The 18,785-nt window shown below is 48.8% G+C and overlaps 2 protein-coding genes across 3 annotated transcripts in view; both read left to right on the forward strand.

Moving 5' to 3' along the window:
• The window catches only part of SMG1 (SMG1 nonsense mediated mRNA decay associated PI3K related kinase), a 50,120-nt gene extending 43,321 nt beyond the window's left edge, over nucleotides 1–6,799 (forward strand). For both annotated transcript variants that reach the window (XM_078862396.1, XM_078862405.1), the window contains exons 59-65: nucleotides 1,148–1,327; nucleotides 2,200–2,430; nucleotides 2,812–3,023; nucleotides 3,960–4,066; nucleotides 4,235–4,408; nucleotides 4,928–5,034; nucleotides 5,174–6,799. In XM_078862396.1, coding sequence (XP_078718522.1) covers nucleotides 1,148–1,327; nucleotides 2,200–2,430; nucleotides 2,812–3,023; nucleotides 3,960–4,066; nucleotides 4,235–4,408; nucleotides 4,928–5,034; nucleotides 5,174–5,251 — 1,089 coding nt within the window. In that variant the 3' untranslated portion in view covers nucleotides 5,252–6,799. The remainder of the gene's footprint in view (nucleotides 1–1,147; nucleotides 1,328–2,199; nucleotides 2,431–2,811; nucleotides 3,024–3,959; nucleotides 4,067–4,234; nucleotides 4,409–4,927; nucleotides 5,035–5,173) is intronic.
• Nucleotides 6,800–7,467: 668 nt separating this feature from the next.
• On the forward strand, nucleotides 7,468–12,468 carry LOC144935595 (ADP-ribosylation factor-like protein 6-interacting protein 1). Its single transcript, XM_078862419.1, has 6 exons — nucleotides 7,468–7,651; nucleotides 9,226–9,359; nucleotides 9,932–10,051; nucleotides 10,502–10,619; nucleotides 11,136–11,220; nucleotides 11,560–12,468. The coding sequence occupies exons 1-6, from the start codon at nucleotides 7,610–7,612 to the stop codon at nucleotides 11,676–11,678; spliced, it is 618 nt and encodes a 205-aa protein (XP_078718545.1). The 5' UTR covers nucleotides 7,468–7,609; the 3' UTR covers nucleotides 11,679–12,468.
• The last annotated feature ends 6,317 nt before the right edge of the window (nucleotides 12,469–18,785 follow it).

Genomic DNA, 18,785 nt, shown 5'->3' on the forward strand with positions numbered 1-18,785 from the left:
TGAGCAACCTACTGTTTTAACCCTATACAGTTGTTCCTTTAAAGCGTCTAAATTTTATCCAAGTATTAAGGCGTTATGTACAACTATTCATTTTTATTAAGGTCGTAAACAGTTCGTGTGGCTGTAAGGGCCAAGCGCCCTTCGAGAGAACCTATGAAGGCCAGTATGGCACACGAGGGTGTGGGAGGCCAGCACTACTACGCTCAATTACTGCTGTTCCCCCAGTGCTGATGTGTACACACCGCACCAGGTACTCGGTTAGAAGGGTGGACCTCGCAGAGGCCCAAGGCCGGTTCGGATCCCACTCGCCACTGATGTCAGCTGTGACTGGGAATCAAACCGTGGTCGCTGAGTTTGTAGCGCTAACCACTGTACCACCACTCCTTCCTAAAAAAAGACAAAGCACACATTCAAACCCGAAGATCAAGAAAGGACTAATGGCCATTGGCAACCACTTATTCAAGCTGATTCAACCTAAAGGGCACAGGACAAAGTCACAAATTCGACGTGGATGACCATGGCAGGGAATTGAACTCAATTCGATGAGTTCATAGCAACCCCATACTCGGTCGCAAAAACAGCACATTAACGTCAACATTTTATCCACTCGCAGTAACACAGGCAGAACCGTAGACATTCACAGAGTTGTCATGTAAACCGGCCGGTTAGCTCACCGGTAGCGTGAGCGGCTCGCAATCGGAAGGTTCCGAGTTCAAGTCCTGGTTGGGGTATTGACTCATTCCCATCATCCTTCTGGGATCGATAAAGTTTGCAGAAGTCAACAATGGTGGTCTTATCGGGTAGACTCACTCATGCAATAGGAATGCAGAATTTCCACCACTGGCCTCAGGGCTGTACACAGGAGATGAGCACCGCCTCAATCGGGCCCAGCTCCAGCTTCTCTCGGAAGGGATGGGCCAGTAGACTTAATGTGCGGACCACCATGACAGTGGTTTATCACTTTCGTGAATGAATTTCGGTGGTTCTTAAAGGGACATTTGGTGGTGCAGGGCCTACACCAGCACCACCCTAGCACCGGCCCTGGCCGCAATGTCCGTTAGGGCAAGAAATAACTTGGACCGTTGTCATGTAAACGTATATTGAGTCATGGGCCCCTTATTGCGCATGTGCAATGTGTGTGTATTAGGTGACGATGCTGTGCGGAGCGGTGCTGCACTTTGAGAGTCTGCGCACACGCACGCCCGAGTCGAGTGTGCTGGACAAGGCGTGCCTGGAGCTGCTGCAGCGCTGCCAGGGATTGAGCTCCTACGTGGCGCAGTGCAGCAACAGCGTCTCCCCCCTCGAACTGCAGCTGCTGCGTTGCCTGGTAACGCGACCAAGACCCCCCTCCCACCCCCCAGAGCTGGGCAGGCCCATTGCACAAGCAAATGTGGCCCACAGGCCCATCGGTTGAAAAACCCTGCCTTTCGCAGTTACCCATGATGAACACGTTTTATAAATGCAAAGGGGAAAGGTTACGCAAATACATTGTTCATAACCAAACTGAAAAGGTCACGTGTTCAAAATCTTTCCAGGCTTTGAGGTCCCGTGTAGTCTTGTGTGGACTGGTTCTCCAGCAGACCGCTTGGAGGATCTCACAGATCGGGAGGGAGGGGGGGGGGCGTGGGGTGGGGGGGATGTTTCCAGAGTTGTATTAGCCAGGCAGACCCAGGGTCAAATATAATTACAGTTACAAAAACAATGTTAACTACAAATTACAATTACATTGTGATTGCAATTTATTACAAATAATAGTCACACTTGGTATGCATCCCAGGTCATCTGCCAGGGCCAGGCACTGCTGGCCATTGTGATGTCCACGAGACTAGCACGGCTTACCTGAATAAAGGTGTTCACCGTAGCCCTGATTTCAGCCTTAGCCCTGCCCTACTACTGTGTTTGACCATTCTCTCTAGCCCTAATAAAAGTTTTAGCCCCTAACCTCAGCATTAACCGTCTTCTAATGGACCTTCATCCAGCAGTGGATTTGACTGATTCTGATTATCATGACAATGGCGAGCATGATGTGCCCTCGGGTCTCGATGTGGGCATGCCTCTATCTCAGATCCCAGCTGTTTTTGACGCAATCTTTTACTTCGATTCTTAAAATGTTTCAAAGCATCTTTGCTGCAGTGTGCGTGTTTAGCCCTTGGGCCCTGTCCTCAATGAGCCTCCTGATTGCCGTGCATCCCTCACTAGATGATGTCGAGCCCCCCCCAGCCCGTGGGCTCAGGGGAGTGGCTCTTAGCCGCACACCGGCAGCTGTCGGCGGATCTGGCGGCGTTGAGGACGGCGCAGGCAGACAAGGAGCAGGAGGCGGACGCAGCACTTGATGGCCTGCAGGAGCTCGTGGACTTGGTGAAGATGGTGCTCACGGGCCACAACAAACTTCTGTCCGACGTCAAGTACTTGCTCAAGACCATGGCTAAGGTAAGGCGAGTTCCGCTGGGGTTGAGGTGTGAAGAATCGGTGTCGAGATGTGTGAACTGTTCAAAGAGGATCCCCTGCTGTGTGAATGTAAAATATCGCTCGCAATTTTTTTTTATTCAAGAAAGCCCCATGGAGATTTAAGGATAAATTTTTCACACGTGTGTAGTGCCATGGGATATTTGGCCAATTCGTTTTTGAAGAGTGTGTTTCTTCACTGGTTTTCAGTTGTGTTTCCTGCTTTGCACTTTCACCCTAGTCTTGGCTACTCCATGAGCTCTGTTGAGCGCCAGAATAGGCAGTAGTTAGTCCTCAAGAAGGAGCTTTTAACCATACAGGGCTTGACCCCTGACCCCCCCCTTCTCCCCCCTTCCCCCATGTAAGGACGAGGAAGCTGCCCTGGCTGAGGGCGAGGCGAGCCCGTACGAGGGCAGCGTGCGGGAGTTTTTGGCGCAGCACCGCGCGTGGCAGGAGAACATGCAGACCGTGCTGTTCACCGTACTGCAGGCGTGCGATCAGGCACAGGGACGCGAACATGTCGAGATGCTGCAGAGCATCGCGCCCAGCCTCGAGGAGCTTGCAGCACAGAGCCAGGGGTACGCACGCACGGTGCTTGTGTTTCGTGCGTTGTTTCCGAATCAAATGCTGTCACATTCGTGAAGTTATTATTGAGGCATTCTGTGTTTTTTTTTAAATGATGTTAGTCTTTTAAGCGCCAGAAGCAGTTGCGTTATAATTTGAACTTGTGATTTGTTATAGATCGCCTATGTATGTTGAACTTCTTTCGCACCGTACGTGGCCAACTGTGGTAATCAAGGCGTGGGGGAAGGGCAACAAACTAAACACAAACACCCCCCTCCACCCGACAGCCAATCATTAACGTTGTCACGTCAATAATTGTGACATGATATGATGTAACATAACATGGAGGATTTTTAAGATGGTGAATCTGAGATATCGAAATTGATCCAGAACTGGTTTGGGGGCCAGGATTGGACTATGAAGACAATGTCTGGGTGTGGGTAAGATATCCATCAGCAGTCCTATATAGAACCACCTTTTCTTGGCGGAGTTGTTTTTTGGCACTGCTTGCACACTACACAATATGGCCTTCTCCAGAAACCTGGAAAACCTGTTTTGTGCTCTCATAATAATTGGGTGCATCTTAACCCTATCCCCTTGCAAGACATATGCAAATTGCAGGGTGGGTTCTGTTCACTAAATTTGCGAAGGCGCAAGTAGTTCGTGTTAATTTTATTTAGAGAGACATAGCGCCTTGTACTCACCGCAGAGAACTGTAGCGACACGACCTCAATCTATAATAGCTGGCACTAAACTGTGCCACACACCCTCCCGCATGGCCTTGGGATCCTCGGTATATCTTCCAACTGGAAGACGTACCGATCAAGATAATTTATTATAGTTTTTTTTCTTTAGATTCTATTCTGGTAACGTACACGTAAGTCATTGGAATGGGAAAAAGATTACGGCACTCCAAACGTGCCTCGCTCACTGTGTGCCCTCCACTGCAGGGTCTACCACGGCCTGGTGAGTTTCGCATCCCCGTTGGTAACGGACAGAGCCACGGAGTGTGCCAGCCCCACTCCAGCGCCAGCCCTCCCACCAAACATCTTGGCAGGTGAGATGGTCACACGATGTAGCATCCCAGCGTCTTGCAAAGAATTTTCTTCTAAGAAACCAGTTGATGTGCTCACCTGAGCAGTCGGTTAGGTAATGGCGCAGTTAATGAACCTGCTGCAGGAGGTGAATCGCAGTGGCGGTGATGCTATTGCGATCTCGTTGTCAGTGGTTCGTAGCAGCTCTGCACCTGTGCAGAAGACCCCATCCGAGGGGCTGTCGCCCTCCGCCAAACGCGGCTCTCACAAGGGCGGAGCTGCTTCCGGAAACAGCCCCCCCGGCTCCAAGCTACCAGCCGGAACCAGCCCACGCAAGACTGCACGGGACCCCAAAACCGGGAAAGGTCCGTACGAGCGCGTAACCTTTTCAGTTTTTCTTTTTAACGACTGTATTCGCATAACCTTTTCATTGGCATTAATTAAACGTGTTCATCGTTGAGAACTGCCAAGAGCAGGGTTCTTCAACTGACGGGGCCGTGTGCTGCATTTGCTTATGGAATGGCCTGCCCAGCTATGGCCCATTGAGCGATATGGCTCACGGAGATGTAAAGAGATACAGATGAGTGAAATTAAAGAAATAGTGATGACAACTGCAGGCAAGAGGTAAAATTGTGCTCGAGGTAAGATGAGCAAGAGGGAGGGAAAAGAACTGTTAGACAAGAGGTGCACTTTAATGGTGACTCCAGGCATTCTGAAACTAAATGACAGTGTATATATGTGACGTGATGTCATGTGGCCCACTAACATGAAAATGTAGCCACTACAACATACTCTTACCGAACCTATTATCCCAGATAAGAATTGCATTCGGCATTTTGACCTTCTAGGTGTCTCATGCCCACTCTTGTGACTTGTCGCTACAGCGGTGCAAGAGCGTAACTCGTACGCGGTGAGCGTGTGGAAGCGCGTGAAGGCCAAGCTCGAAGGTCGGGATGTGGACCCCAGTCGGAGGATGACGGTGACGGAGCAGGTACAGGACAGCGCAGCTCCCACCATGGCACCGAACCCAACGGAACGCCACTTGTGGCCACGCAGCATTGCAGCGGGAGGCTTGGCCCTAATAACCCCTGCGTGTCACGTGTTTGGCTCCTGTGTCTCTGTGTTTACAGGTTGACTATGTCATCAAAGAGGCAACCAGCCTGGATAACTTGGCCCAGCTGTATGAGGGCTGGACAGCGTGGGTGTGAATCAACGTGGAGAACGAAAATCTGTCGGTTCAGAAGTCGGTCGGTCGGCCGTGTGGCCCGCGCTGACCCCACACCCGGCCTCCACAGCGCCCGAGGCCCAGGCTCCTCGGAAGGGGAGGGCGGCGGAGAGCAAACGCAGCCCCCTCTCCCGCCAAGTCGCAGGGAGGTTGGAGGAAAGAAGCACCAGGCTGGTGCGGCCTGCTCGTCACGCCGAAGGCAAAACCCCAGAACGCCGAGTTTAGGAAAGCTACGTCTACGAGAGAGGAGTGGAGGAGGCAAAATTGCGATGGGATCGTCGTCGACACGGCAACACGTCCGCTCCCCCCTCCACGTTGCACCCTCTCGCCGTCACCCAGACAGGGGTAGTCCTGCTCAGCCTGAGGTCTTTCTTGGTGCGAAAACTCATTCTGTGATGAGGGGGTGTCCAAGTCATCAAAGACGACTTGCAAAAACCACAAGTGGGAAAACCATGAAAACACCTGCTCAAACAGGGTATATAAAAAGTTATTGCCCTGAAGTGTGTGTGTGGGGGGACGGCAGGCACAGTGGAACAGCAGATCGTAACAAAAAAACTTTGCTTTAAACAGGAACCCGTTCACACAGCCCGGTGTGAAACTGGTCGCAGTAGCTGCTGGTTGTGAAGTGGTCTTGTTGAGTTGGTCTGTCCGTGAGTGCAAAAGTAAACCATCCTGTGCTGGGAGTACATCTTGTGGCAGTGATAAAAAAAGGTGGTGCCTGCCGTGTGAGGAGGCAAAAGCTATTAACGTTTATATAAATAAAAACAACAAAAATATTCGTAGACATTGTGTTTGTATGCGGTACAATGGTGGCAAAATTCTGATTTTATGTGGTCTCATAGCTTCTTGATGTTAGTGATTGGTAACAGAATGTAACTCGAGCTGTTTGTTGATCTTCGTTTAACTCGCACCCAACCCCTCCTGAATCTTGACACTTGGCATATGGAGCACCGTTATCTCCGCGTGATGGTCATGTGGTTGTTACAGCAAGAGGCCACCATGTCACCAGCCTTCGTAACAACAGACATTGGCCAAATGCGTTGGAGTGTTGCTGGAATATGTACTGCAGCCTCAACGCTTTATCGGTTGTTATTTAATTCCGAGTTCATTCAACAGCTTCTAACAACACTGTTATAAAAGTTCAAATTGAAATGTATTAAATGTCTCCTAATTTTTTTTATTTTAACGCCCCAGTGCAGATGGCAAGAGCTACTAATTAATTCAAGCGCATACACATAGCAGACAATTTATTTACGGATTCATTTTGGTTAAGTTTGAATGATTTTCAAAACAATTACTCGCATTTTCTGGATTTGAGTGTGTCTGGAAGAGCTTAGGCCAATGCTGCATGTCAATTCGTTTTACATCATCCGTGACTGCCTTTGCTGGTCTTGGTTGTAAGTGGATAACACGTGGGATTTTGTGTAAGCGCCTGTCTGTGCTGCGGTCGCCTAAAATGCGCGTGTATATGTTCATGGCTTTAATTACGCTTAAATCTGTTTTACATGTTCAATAAAGGATAATCACATGTACCGACGCGCCAGCTTACTGGTCTCTTGTGATTACAGTATTGATGCCTTGTGGGGAATTGGGCAAACAGAATGCATCACTTGGTCTCCGTCCTGTGACTAAATTAAAACAATGAACTACTATCTTCTTGGTTCTTTCGGTAAAGTCACGTAGAAGGGAAATAATACAAATAAAATACAATTCTCACGACGTTTCGGCCACAACGCAAGCAGCCGTCAGGTGAAGAACAGGTCTGTCGGAAAGACCTGTTCTTGTGTTGTGGCCGAAACGTCGTGAGAATTGTATTTTATTATGTTTTATTATTTCCCTTCTACGTGGCTTTACCGAAAGAACCAAGAAGATGAATCCCTGCAGTCACGAAAGCTTTAAATCGAAAAATGAACAACTACATGTGAAGGCAAGGCTTTATAACGGGGAATTGGAGGTTTACACCACGTCAAGATTGACTACCACCCAATGCCGGGCCACATTTACCTGGGGGGATAATTCCCACCCTGCGGTAGATGCAGCATGGACTGCTCCACCCCCTGCGGCCAATGTTTCCAGATGAGACTGTACCACTCGCAGTGCTAGCCGGGGGGGTGCTACGTTCTTGGACTTTACCACTCACGGGAGGGTGGGGGGTGTACTGAGCCGTTGGACTCGTGACGTCACTCCGCCGCTCTGTGATTGGCTGCGCGGCGGGGGCTCTGAAAGCGCAGTTGGGGTATAGGCGCGGAGGTCTTGGCCGAGGCGTTTTTGTGCTTCTCCCTTCACATCTCCGTTTGTTCGTCTGCCGCGTTGCACTTTGGCACTTTGAGACGCAACAACGATGGCAACGGCCGGCATGGAGGTCAGCAAGGAGAACCTGCTGGTGAGCGAGCGCCGCGGGGCCGCGTTTAAGACCGAGAGGGTGGGGTGGGTGGGGGAAGCGGGCCGAAGCCACAGGGTTTTCCTGGTCGCCCCGCCCAGGAGAGGCGCAGTTTTTCGGGCAGCGTGGGAATGCCAACCTGGGTGGGGCGGCGGTCGATTCTGGCTCTCAAATTAAAAAGACGCGGCCCAAATAAGATCCTCTTATTTTGTTGGGTAGAACGCGTCTTGAGGCGAGTGTCGTTGCCCGTCGTACACGAGTGAAGGTCGCTGTGAGAATGTGTGCAATCTTTTTTTTCTGAAGCTATTTTACAGACGTCATTGCGGGTGTTACTCCCCGTGGTTTATATATATTTTTTAAAAACCAAGTCACCGCAGTTTGTGCCTCTGGCGTTATTCCCGCCTGGGGGGGGGGGGGGGTAAACATTAATTTTGTTTCCAGTTGTGGGTGTGTAGCTACCCGGGCGCGGTAGCTACAAGGTGACTTTATATTTTTGTGTTTTTCTGGGTCGCCAACGAACGCGTACGGGACACGGGCCTTGAGCTGCAGACGGCGGAGATTTTCGGTTCCCGTTACGTCTCGCAAGGGGCGCGCGATTTGCAGCGATTTGCAGAATCGCAACAGCTGTGGGTTATTTTTACTGCATTAATCATTCCAATCCCTATCGTATTAAATGCTCATTATGTACGCAAAAAAAACCAAGCGGGGATACCTCGCGGTGTTGTGGTTAATTATATTCATCCGTGGTTGACTAGAGTGTATAGTTGTTTTTAGCGTGGTGTGTGCTTTACAATAAGAATTGACCGCATTTTGTGTGGTTGATGCCAGTGTCGTGCGGTGAGGTCAATGCCTGGGGAGGCACTTGTTCGTGAGAGCCAGATTCACACACTGGGGGGCGTGGCCTCACGGATGGGGGGCGTGTCTTCACTGAGGGGGGCGTGTTAGACACGTCACCCTCAGTGAGGCAGATGTGATAGCTGCCTCCCCTGGTGCTTTTTCTTTTTTTCATTGCAGTTTCATGACGAGACCAGCGAGCCTAAATATCGTTATACACATACGTGATATAAGTTAGCTGGAGTATGGAAGGCGAGGACATGAAATGAAGGGGTCTACAAACATTGCATTGGTGACATACTGAGATAGTAACAGGCATGCACTTATTGCCCACGCTCCATCCAGTTACTGAGGGGTTGCGCAATCAGAGGGGAGGCTGAGCTCGTCACTGCCTCACCTCTCGTCTCTTCCTGTATTTGCAGTGGAGCTCTGCAAATGTGGCGATTTTGACTAGAAAAAATTATTGGAATCGTACAGAAATTACATTTATAACACAGATCAGTGGAAAAATCTTAATATTTATTTGATTTGATTATTCTTTGTTTTACTTTTCGTAACAGCTATTTCCATTGGAGTATGACAGGTGAGGCTCTGCCTCCCCTGACCGCACGTCCCTGGTTGATACCGATTGACCGTGGTGTATGTGGTCGACAGTGGGTTGACCGTGGTGGTGCACTACGACGGTGTGTATTGTGTGTGGTCGACAAAGATTAACCAGCGATGTCCGTGTTTGCCCTCTGGAGGTGGTCGAGACGGCGCGGCTGGAGGAGCAGCTGCAGCGCTGGGGGGATGTGCTGGTGGCGGCAGAGCGAGCCCTGCGCTGGGAGAAGCCCGTCTACCCCGTGGCCATTGCTGGGGCCGTCTCCCTGCTTTTCCTGTACGACCTTTGAGCACCCACTCCTTGAGCCATGCTGTAGTAATCGGCGTAATGTCATTAAACTGTATCCCCTCCCCTACCAACAAGTAGGGAATTGTAGAAAAATCTGTTGTTTCGTGTGCTTTATGCTTCCACGTATCTGCGTCCAGCTTTAAACCGGCATTGACCAGCGTGAATATGGTCACGTTACCGCTACGACCCACACTGCCATGTGTGGGCAGGACTTCATCCAGCAATGTTTTGACAAAGGGGCTGTTGTACATGTCTTTGTTATTTATCTAGACGTTTTTTATTGCATTTATTATGTGTCTGCATTGGGCTGTTTGGCAAAATTTATTTTATTAATTGAACATAACCTACTTCTAAATGTAATGCGTATAGCTATAGTATTCGAAGTTTAAAGAGCACCAGTGTGGTATATCGCAAAGTGCATGCACAGCACAATTTCGTTTGTTGTTCTTGCTCCGCACCTCCGATTAGCACGCTTGGCTACGTACGAAAGAAGTTCAACATACATACAATGCAACTGTGCTGCAGCGGTTGTTGACTAATGCTTCATGTAATTTTCACAGGGTGATTTACTGGCTGGATCCATCGCTCCTCACTGGGGTCTCCACCTTTGTGATGACGCTGTGCGTTGTGGATTTCTTGCTGCCCACCCTCACCTCCAAGTTCCTCAGCCCAAACCATTGGTGAGCTCATTGTTCCCCACTTAGGTCAATTCAAGTGTTGACACAACAGTCTACACAGCAATTGAATGGGTTGTGGTCATTACTGCTCTTCCACCTTGTCTGGAACTCTCTCTCCGTGGTTGTCCACACGCCAATTCCCTGTTTAAGTATTCAAATCTAGACTCAAGACACCTTTGTAGAAGTATTCAAAGTTCTATGTTCTTACTACATAACACCAATACCTGTTCATCTTCTCTGCCCTGTAATGCCTTATCCCCTTCAACCAAACATCAATTATTAGCCTAGTGTGCTTGCTCCACCTCTGTGCAGTATCCTGAGATATGGCTGCATTCAGACACTTCATAAATCCACATTCCAATTGTAATTTACATTCGGTATCATTTGCATGATTTTGAGGATTTTCCGCTGATGCAGAACTGAAACTTAGTTTGTGCTTTTGCCCCTCCCCAGGACCACGGACAAGCAGCAGCACTTCAATGATGTGTGCAAGCAGCTGGCAAACCTGCGACGCAGGCTGTATGGCTGGGGACTCCGGCTGCAAGACCTGCGCGAAGAGAAACCCCTCGTGGTAAACACAACTGTTTCCTCGGCGTACAAACGTCTGGAGTTGTGTACTTGCGTATGAAGCAAATGCTGAGAACAGTTCACTCATAAAGATAACAACTTACATTCGTAATGCAGTCTTAACGTAACAACGTGAAGGAGGAAATGGGAAGGGCCAAGCGAGGGAAGGAGAGAAGACAAGGAATTAAGATGGGTGTGAAAGCACGGTTCAAGAGGAAAGTTTGGAGGAGAGACTTGCATGCAGACAGAGGACCAGCCAGTTTCCTTGAGAGAGAGTTCAAGAGGTTAGGGAGGGGGGTGGGGGGCATAGTGGCTAAAAGACCATCCACCAATGGTGGAGCAGCGGATTTTGGAAGCAAGGAGGGCATTGAGTTGTGTGCGGGCGAATGTATGAATGATGCACGTCTGCAGAAGCCTCATTAAACACATCCATTGTGCGAGATTTCACGTGATATCTGACCGTTCGTATAACATACTGAAGTAAGATGCATTGCTTTACCTCTTGTTCATTGGTGTTCAGTACCTGGCCACTGTGACCGTGGGCCTGCTTGTCTTGGCGTGGATCGGGGAGCAATTCCATAATCTCCTCCTGACCTACATGCTGGGTGAGTGGTTGTGTACAATACTTGCCTCGGGTATTTACAGTGACTTTGAAGTTGCTATAATGACAGTGCACCTGTATATAATTAAATATATAGATACTGCTGGGTTAGCGGGTCATCCAGGATCTTCCCATCAGAGCCGTGATCAAACCAGTATTGTATAAATACCTCCCCAAGCCATCATCATCTCCCGTGATCCTCCCATGTTATGGAGTTTCACGTAGAACTTCATTTGGTATACGTACATAAAATAAATGACATTTCACCAAGTGATTACTGCCTGCTGACTTTACGTGTGTTATAGACAAGTCTCATGCTCTCCCTTTCTGGTTTGTGCTGTAGTCATGTCCTTGCTGCTGCTGCCTGGCCTTAACCGCCACGGCGTGCTCAGCAAGTACGTGGGCATGGCACGTGACAGGATAAACACACTGCTGAAACGCAAGGATGTCAAGCGTGAGTAAAGAACACCGGCCAAGGACTCCTGCCCAGCCTCCCCCACCCAGCTTCTGCAGCTTATTTTCATGTTAAGCCATTATCAACATTCAGCACCAGTCATCGCCACGCATAACATTTGACAAGAAACGGGACATCCCAGTGTCTGATAAGAAAGCCTTGTGACCCATAGCTTAGACCTTGCTAGAAAGTTTTTTTGAATGGTGTGTGTGCAGTTTAATTTGTGTTTACCAAAGATGTATGGTGGATGCTAATTGTGAGTAGTAAAACGTAGCACGTGTAACTCTTCAGGTAGGTTTTGGCTGTTTTGTATTTTCTGGAGCTGAATTTGCCCTGAGGAATTGTTTATCATCCAACATTTCAAGCCAGTTGTCACACAACAGATGGAATAAAGTCAGACAAAAAGCCATCCAATCTGAAATGCATTGAATTTGTATTAATTACAGTCATGTCATACTACTCAGTGCTAATATACTGTATGTGGTGATGTAATTTAATTTGCTTTCGCGAGTGTCCACATTGCCGCACCACTTTTGCAGTGCTGCTCACGCGATACGAAATTCTTTAGCTTTTTTTTTTAATCGCACAACAGTTTTACTATTAATATTGCAGAAATCAAGTGAGCTTGTTAAATCATTTATCAAAAAGCATGGTTGTTAAAGGTTTTTTTTTATTAAGCATTTATCGCATCACATTAAACGTTTCGTGAATGTTACATTGTCTACGTCCTCCTGTCTCAAAATGTGGTATTGGCAAGCAGCTCTTGGATTTTTCAATAAAGGTATAAAGTGCAAGTGCCATAGGCATGGCTGAGCGTTCCTCAGCTGTCTTGCTGGCCTAGGCCATTAGGACTGGTTGCCAGACGGCTCCTGCCTTGTGTGCAGCCTCTGCTGTTGCAGGATGATGTTGCCCGACACCCTCTGCGTCTGCCGGGTGGGTTTCCCAGAAACCACCTCTCCTGCAGGGCAAGAGATGACGTCACGTGTGTGCTTGCACAACAGAGGGAGCTGCTTAAATAGTCAAATTGGTTTTGTTACTTTTGATTGATATTTATTCCTCTGCTTATGACTGACTGTCTCTGTAATATAAACGAGATGCAGTCACAGGGGCTATATGAATCAATATTATTTTTTAAATTGTATTTCATAAACATGAGATATATCTCTAGGGCTGTCCTGGGTTAAACATATACAGTTAAAACAGCATGAGTAACAACAATTTGAACAATGAAAAGTAATTAAAACAAATAACTTGGGTGAAGCAGCACAGTTTGAATGTTTTCCAACGAAGGTTGAAAGGTAATGCATACATTTTATACATCTCTATAGAACATGGGGTCGCGATATCCTTTATAAAGATCATATAAATACATTTTGAATATAATGTGAAGTTCCTTTGAAGGATATAGAACACCGGCCCATTTATAAGGGGATTGCCCAATAAAAAGGCAACCATGTCAAATTTCGTACTTCATGTGACATCTCATGCAGCTCGGAACGTAAAGATCTTGCTGTTCGTAGGACAAAAGCATGTCTACGTGTGATTTTTCTTCATAAATATCTGCTGACGCACAACTTTCAAAGTGGAAGACACGTACAGGAAAGCCTTAAGCGTGAGCCTTGACATGCTGGCAATGGTCGCGCAGTGTTAGCCTCACCCGTGAGGATGTTGTGCTGGTGCCGTGGGAGAGGAAGGCCTGCGCTTGTCATGCGAACCGGCGTGTCGCCGTGGCTGTGCATCACCGTGTAGGTGGTGCGGTACGGAGGTGCCCACCGCTGTGGGGTGGTCACCGTCCACATGTCCACGCCGGTCGTGTTGTGCTGCCAGTTTTTGATGCCAGCTCGCCGAAGCACGTGGTACTAGGGTAGCACATTTTGAAGTTGGAAAGAAAGTTGACAAACGCGAGGTTTTAGAGTTGTTTTCAGTGTCATGTCATGAGGCAAACTATCCATTCACATCACTCGAAGCAGTGCAACCTTCCGTATGAGAGAATGTTCCAAAGAACTGCTGTCATCCCTGATATCCATTAAAATGACGTGGTATCCCCACAGCAGAGGAGCACTTTATCATCTGCCCGATGCAGAATGTTCATGAAATTACACTCAAACTGATGCATTGATTCTCCTAGCTGAAATTGAGACATTAACTGCAGAACAAATTTTGACCTGATGGGTTTTTTTTCTGCTTGAGAACCTTATTTAATCACAGATGGCTGAAACAGAGATTCAAACCCAGGATCTCAACGGTACCAGCTTAGCACTCTGACCTCTTGAGATAATGGGTTTCAGAATCCCACGTGCGTATGCCAATGCTTTACCGCACACCAATGTGAGCTGCTTGGGCCTGAACTCATCCCAGTTGTGGGTGCGTGGAGGGTGGTCGGGTAGCCCGGCCGACAGCTGAACGGTGGAGTGGTGGTGCAGAGATGGAAACATTCCCTGCCGTGGCTGGGCCGGCAAAGGACGCTCATCCCAGCTTCTCCCGGAGAAGAACTGCATACCAGACACAAGTTGACATGACAACTCGTATAAAGTCGCACTGCACGAGAGCTTGGGTTCCAGGTGTGTGACCACGCACCCACAGGCTGGCACATGAGGATTTTGGTGTTGGGAGACCAATGCAGAAACATGCGTTAAGATGAGATTATTTGGCTCCTATACATTTACACATGATAAACTGCTTCGTTGAGCTATCATTTGTTGAAAGGTCGCTTCTGAAAAATAAGCTAGTAGCTCACTGGGCTTTATTTGGTATAAAAAATAGTTTAGTTGTGTTTATTATATATTAAAAGTGAATTGCTTATCTTACCCATACTATGCACTCCTATCGTGCTTTTGTATTGTTGTAAAGTTCTGACCTGTCTTTATTGGACATCTGTGAAAAAGAGCTTCATATCTCATCGGATTCCTCCAGTTTAAATAAATATTCTGATTCTGGTCTCATGACTTTCGGCCTCGACCTTGCACTCCTGGGTCCTGGCCGTGAATGCATGACTGCCCACACTTGTGCCCGCATGTGCCCACAACCACGAGACAAAACAGGGCACCCACATGGCGATGGCTGGTACGGAACTCTTCTCCAAGCGACGAGCCCCCAAGCGAGAGGGTGGAAGCGTGCATGGGCCGCGCTCCCCGCCGCTTCCCCTTGCCGTCCGCAAGCCCCGGAGGTCCGCGCGACCGGTTCGACTCCGCATCCTCCAGCAGCAGGAGCCAGGAGCCCGAGTCCGTGAGCGCCGCGCGGGTGCTGCTGCCCAGCCCGGCGGCGCAACGCGGCCTCACGGCCCCACCGCGGCCTCCCTGCTGCTGCTGCTGCTGCAGCGGCACCGACAGCAGCGGCACAGCGGGATTGAGGATGAGGTTGGGGTCACTGCTCACTGCGACTATGGATGTTGAACTTCTTTCGCACCGTATGTAGCCAACCGCGCGAAACACAAAGAGCAGTTCTCAAGAAATTAGTTTTCAATCCTGATTTAAATAGAGCCATAGCTCAAGTGGCTGCATAATATCGGAAGGAAGAGCGTTCCAGACGGCCGCAGAAGCGCATCTGAAAGCAGCCAGGACAGCGCCGCGCGGGTTCCATCACGTGCCACATCTCGTCCAGGAGATGTGGCACGTGACTGCAGTAGTCCCTCGGTTAACGTTTTTAATCAGTTCCACGACAACTACCGTCGACCGAAACAACTATTATTCATCGAATTAGACGGAAGGAAAAAAAACTTTTATGGAAAATACGAAATAGTTTGAACAAACTCAACTGTTATAGTAGTGTTCGCCTTTTGGCGTTCTCTGGTCTGACACTGCTGATACTCTGCCCAAAAGAAGACTGTCTCTGGTGTTGACCAATGAGTCTCAAAGCCAATCATTATTACCCGAACATGTTTTTGCTTGCATGTTCACGCCAAATACGTGTGGTTAATGCATACATGATTCCTTACAAAAAAGGTTTCTATTTTGTGTTTAAAAATCTTAACACCTGTTTTATCGCCAGAAAGGGTAAAACCTATTCTTAGGAATTACATGAGTCTGCACGAGAGCTGTTTCCACTGCCAAATCCGAAGAAAAAACCCACGATGGAAATAAACAAAGCCAGTCGTGGTCTGAAACGGCTCGCGAATGGGCGTCGTGAATTGGCCGAGCGCATTGCTCAGCCCCTGCTGAACGAGTGCTCTCGGCTTGGCCGTAATTGGCGCCCGCGTGCATAAGGGGCCGTCCATAAATGACGTCACGCACCTAGGGCGGGGGGTCAGACATTTGTGACGATGTGTGACGAGGGGGAGGGGGGTTTGAGAAATGTGACGTCACATGAAAATGCGCAACTTTAAATAAATATAGACAACACGTTCTACTTCATTAAATAGACTTTTTAAATAAATGTTTTCTCCTACAACATCAGAGTGCAGCGCCACATTAAATACGCACTACAATGACAATAGTTTAAAGCGATTTTAAGCATGTTTTATTTTTTTGGGGGGAGGGCAGAGCTTTGTGACGTCATGTTTGAGGGGGGGGGGTCTGACTTTTGTGACGCCGTGTGACGAGGGGGGGGGGGTCAAAAATCGTCCAAAATCACGTGACGTTATTTATGGACGGCCCCTAACGTAAACACGGTGCCGTCACATCAACATTTCAACGTTCGTCGAACCCCATGGGGGTTCCTATGGGAGGCGGAACGTTAACCGAAAAAAAACCGTTAGCCGTTGTCACTGTTAACCCAGGGACTGTGGTAGACAGTCATAGCGAGAGGCACGTCTATGATGTGGTGTGCCGGGTCAGGGAATCATTTACCGGGACACTTAGGGGCCGTCCATAAATGACGTCACGCGATTTTTGACGATTTTTGACCCCCCCCCCCCTCGTCACACGGCGTCACAAAAAGTCAGACCCCCCCTCAAATATGACGTCATGAAGATCTGCCGCCCCCCCAAAACAATATTTCCAATTTGAAAATAAAACATGCTTCAAATCGTTTTAAACTATTGTCATTGTAGTGCGTATTTAATGTGGCGCTGCAATCTGATGTTGTAGAAGACAACATTTATTTAAAAGTATATTTAAGTAAGTAGAACGTGTTGCCTATATTTATTTAAAGTTGCGCGTTTTGATGTGACGTCACATTTCTCAAACACCCCCTCCCCCTCGTCACAAATGTCTGACCCCCCCCCCAGGTGCGTGACGTCATTTATGGACGGCCCCTTTACCCCTTCCCGATTCGGCCTCGTCCCCCTCTCTCCAGCTCTTCCCTCTTTCCGCACCCCGCGCCTTTCCTTTCTAGGCTCCACCCCTTATAAATTAGGCCCCGCCCCGTTCTGCTTAGACTCCGCCCATTACCCCCCACGAACACACGTGGGTGGGGGCCCTGCCCTGGGGAGCCTTACCTTGAATGCCCTTCCGTCGTCCCTTCCCAGCTCCCCCGTGTCCATGTCTCCTCCCTCTGATCCCTGGCTCTCCTGCTTCCCCTCTCCTCCCCCCACCTCCTCTCCCTGGTGTCCCTACACTCCCTGGGACCTTGTGATCTGTCCCTGGTCTTGCGTCCTACCATTAACACCAGAAACCCCACTGCTCCTTGATCCGAGACCCTGGTCCCCGTCTCTTTCTCCCTCTTTCTCTCTCTCTCTCTGATCGCTTCTCTGTCCTCTCTCCCGTGTCCCCCCTCTCTTTTTTTTCACGATCAGAGGAAACAAGAAGATGCTCGGGGTAGTCGGCACTTTGCTTCGTTCATCATTTAGTTTTTTTTCAATGCTTTGTTTTAAGTGCCCACCCCCCCCCCCCCTGTTTAAATGAAATATTTTACGAAATATTTCAAGCTCTGCTCTCCTTCATCTTGCCCCCCCTCTACCCCCTTTCTCTCTACCCCCTCTCTCTCTACCCTCTCTCCCTACTCTATGTCTATGTTCCCCCTGTTTTCTATGTTTGTTTTACTACGACAAGTACTGCATCTGCACCCAGCCCTCCTCGCAGTCCAACTCTCTTTTGCTCTTCACCTCCCCTCTCTCTATACCGTCCCCCTTCCCTGTCTACCGTTTCTCTCCCCTCGCCCTGTCCTCCCTCCCTCCCCGCCTCTTCACTCACCTCTTCCCCTCTGTCCTAGATCCCCTATGCCCCACTGTCTCTCTCTCTCCCGTACTCTCTCGCTGCTCCACTCATCCACTCTCCTCTGCCGATCTCCCCCTTCTCTGCTCCGTCTGTTGTCGCTGTTGTCAGGGAAACCGGACGCGCACCCCGCCCCTCCCCTTCACCCCCCACAATCTATAAATTAATCGATGAATGAACACTTCGTGGGAGGGAGGGGGAGCGCTAACTCACAGCCCTTGTCAATCTACTGCTGGATGATGGGCAGTAAGTGGCGGATTGTGAAACATTAATTGGGAATTTCGATTTAAAGCTTCATTTGTGACTGCAGGGATTCATCTTCTTGGTTCCTTCGGTAAAGTCACGTAGAATGTAAATCATAAAATAATGAAAATAAACATAATAAAATAATTCTCACGACGTTTCGGCCACAACGCAAGCAGCCGTCCTCAGGTGTCTTCTCGACAGACCTGTTCTTCACCTGAGGACGGCTGCTTGCGTTGTGGCCGAAACGTCGTGATAATTATTTTATTATGTTTTATTTTTCTTATTTTATTATTTCCATTCTCCGTGACTTTACCGAAAGAACCAAGAAGATTAACTGGGAACTTCCCACGCCGTGTTTGATGGGGGGGGGGGGGGGGGGTCATTTGACCATACTTCCCCGCGCGGGTCAATGCAAGTCGGTGAAGTGGGGTTGGCGGGACGCAGCACCAAGTTCGAGTGTCGCTCGCCACTGATGTTCGCCGTGCTCCGGGAATGAAACTAACAGCCGGATTCAGTGCGCTCACCACAGCGCCACCGCTCCCCTCTGAATAGGCAATTTACGATTAATCGATTAATACGATTTTTCCGGTCACGATTTCAAATCGTGCGTGTTGGCGATAACTTTGTCTGCGTGCAGCTGTGCCGGTTATCACGCGACAATTCCTTTAAGGCAGCATCCACGCTCACCCCCAGCTCAGCCCGCAAAAAACTTGTAATCGATTATGCAATCGAATAATTATAGGAATCGCTATAAATCGATACGATCCGAATCGATAGCGG

Source organism: Lampetra fluviatilis, chromosome 1 (genome assembly GCF_964198595.1).
Source record: "Lampetra fluviatilis chromosome 1, kcLamFluv1.1, whole genome shotgun sequence".
Classification (NCBI taxonomy): Eukaryota; Metazoa; Chordata; class Hyperoartia; order Petromyzontiformes; family Petromyzontidae; genus Lampetra; species Lampetra fluviatilis.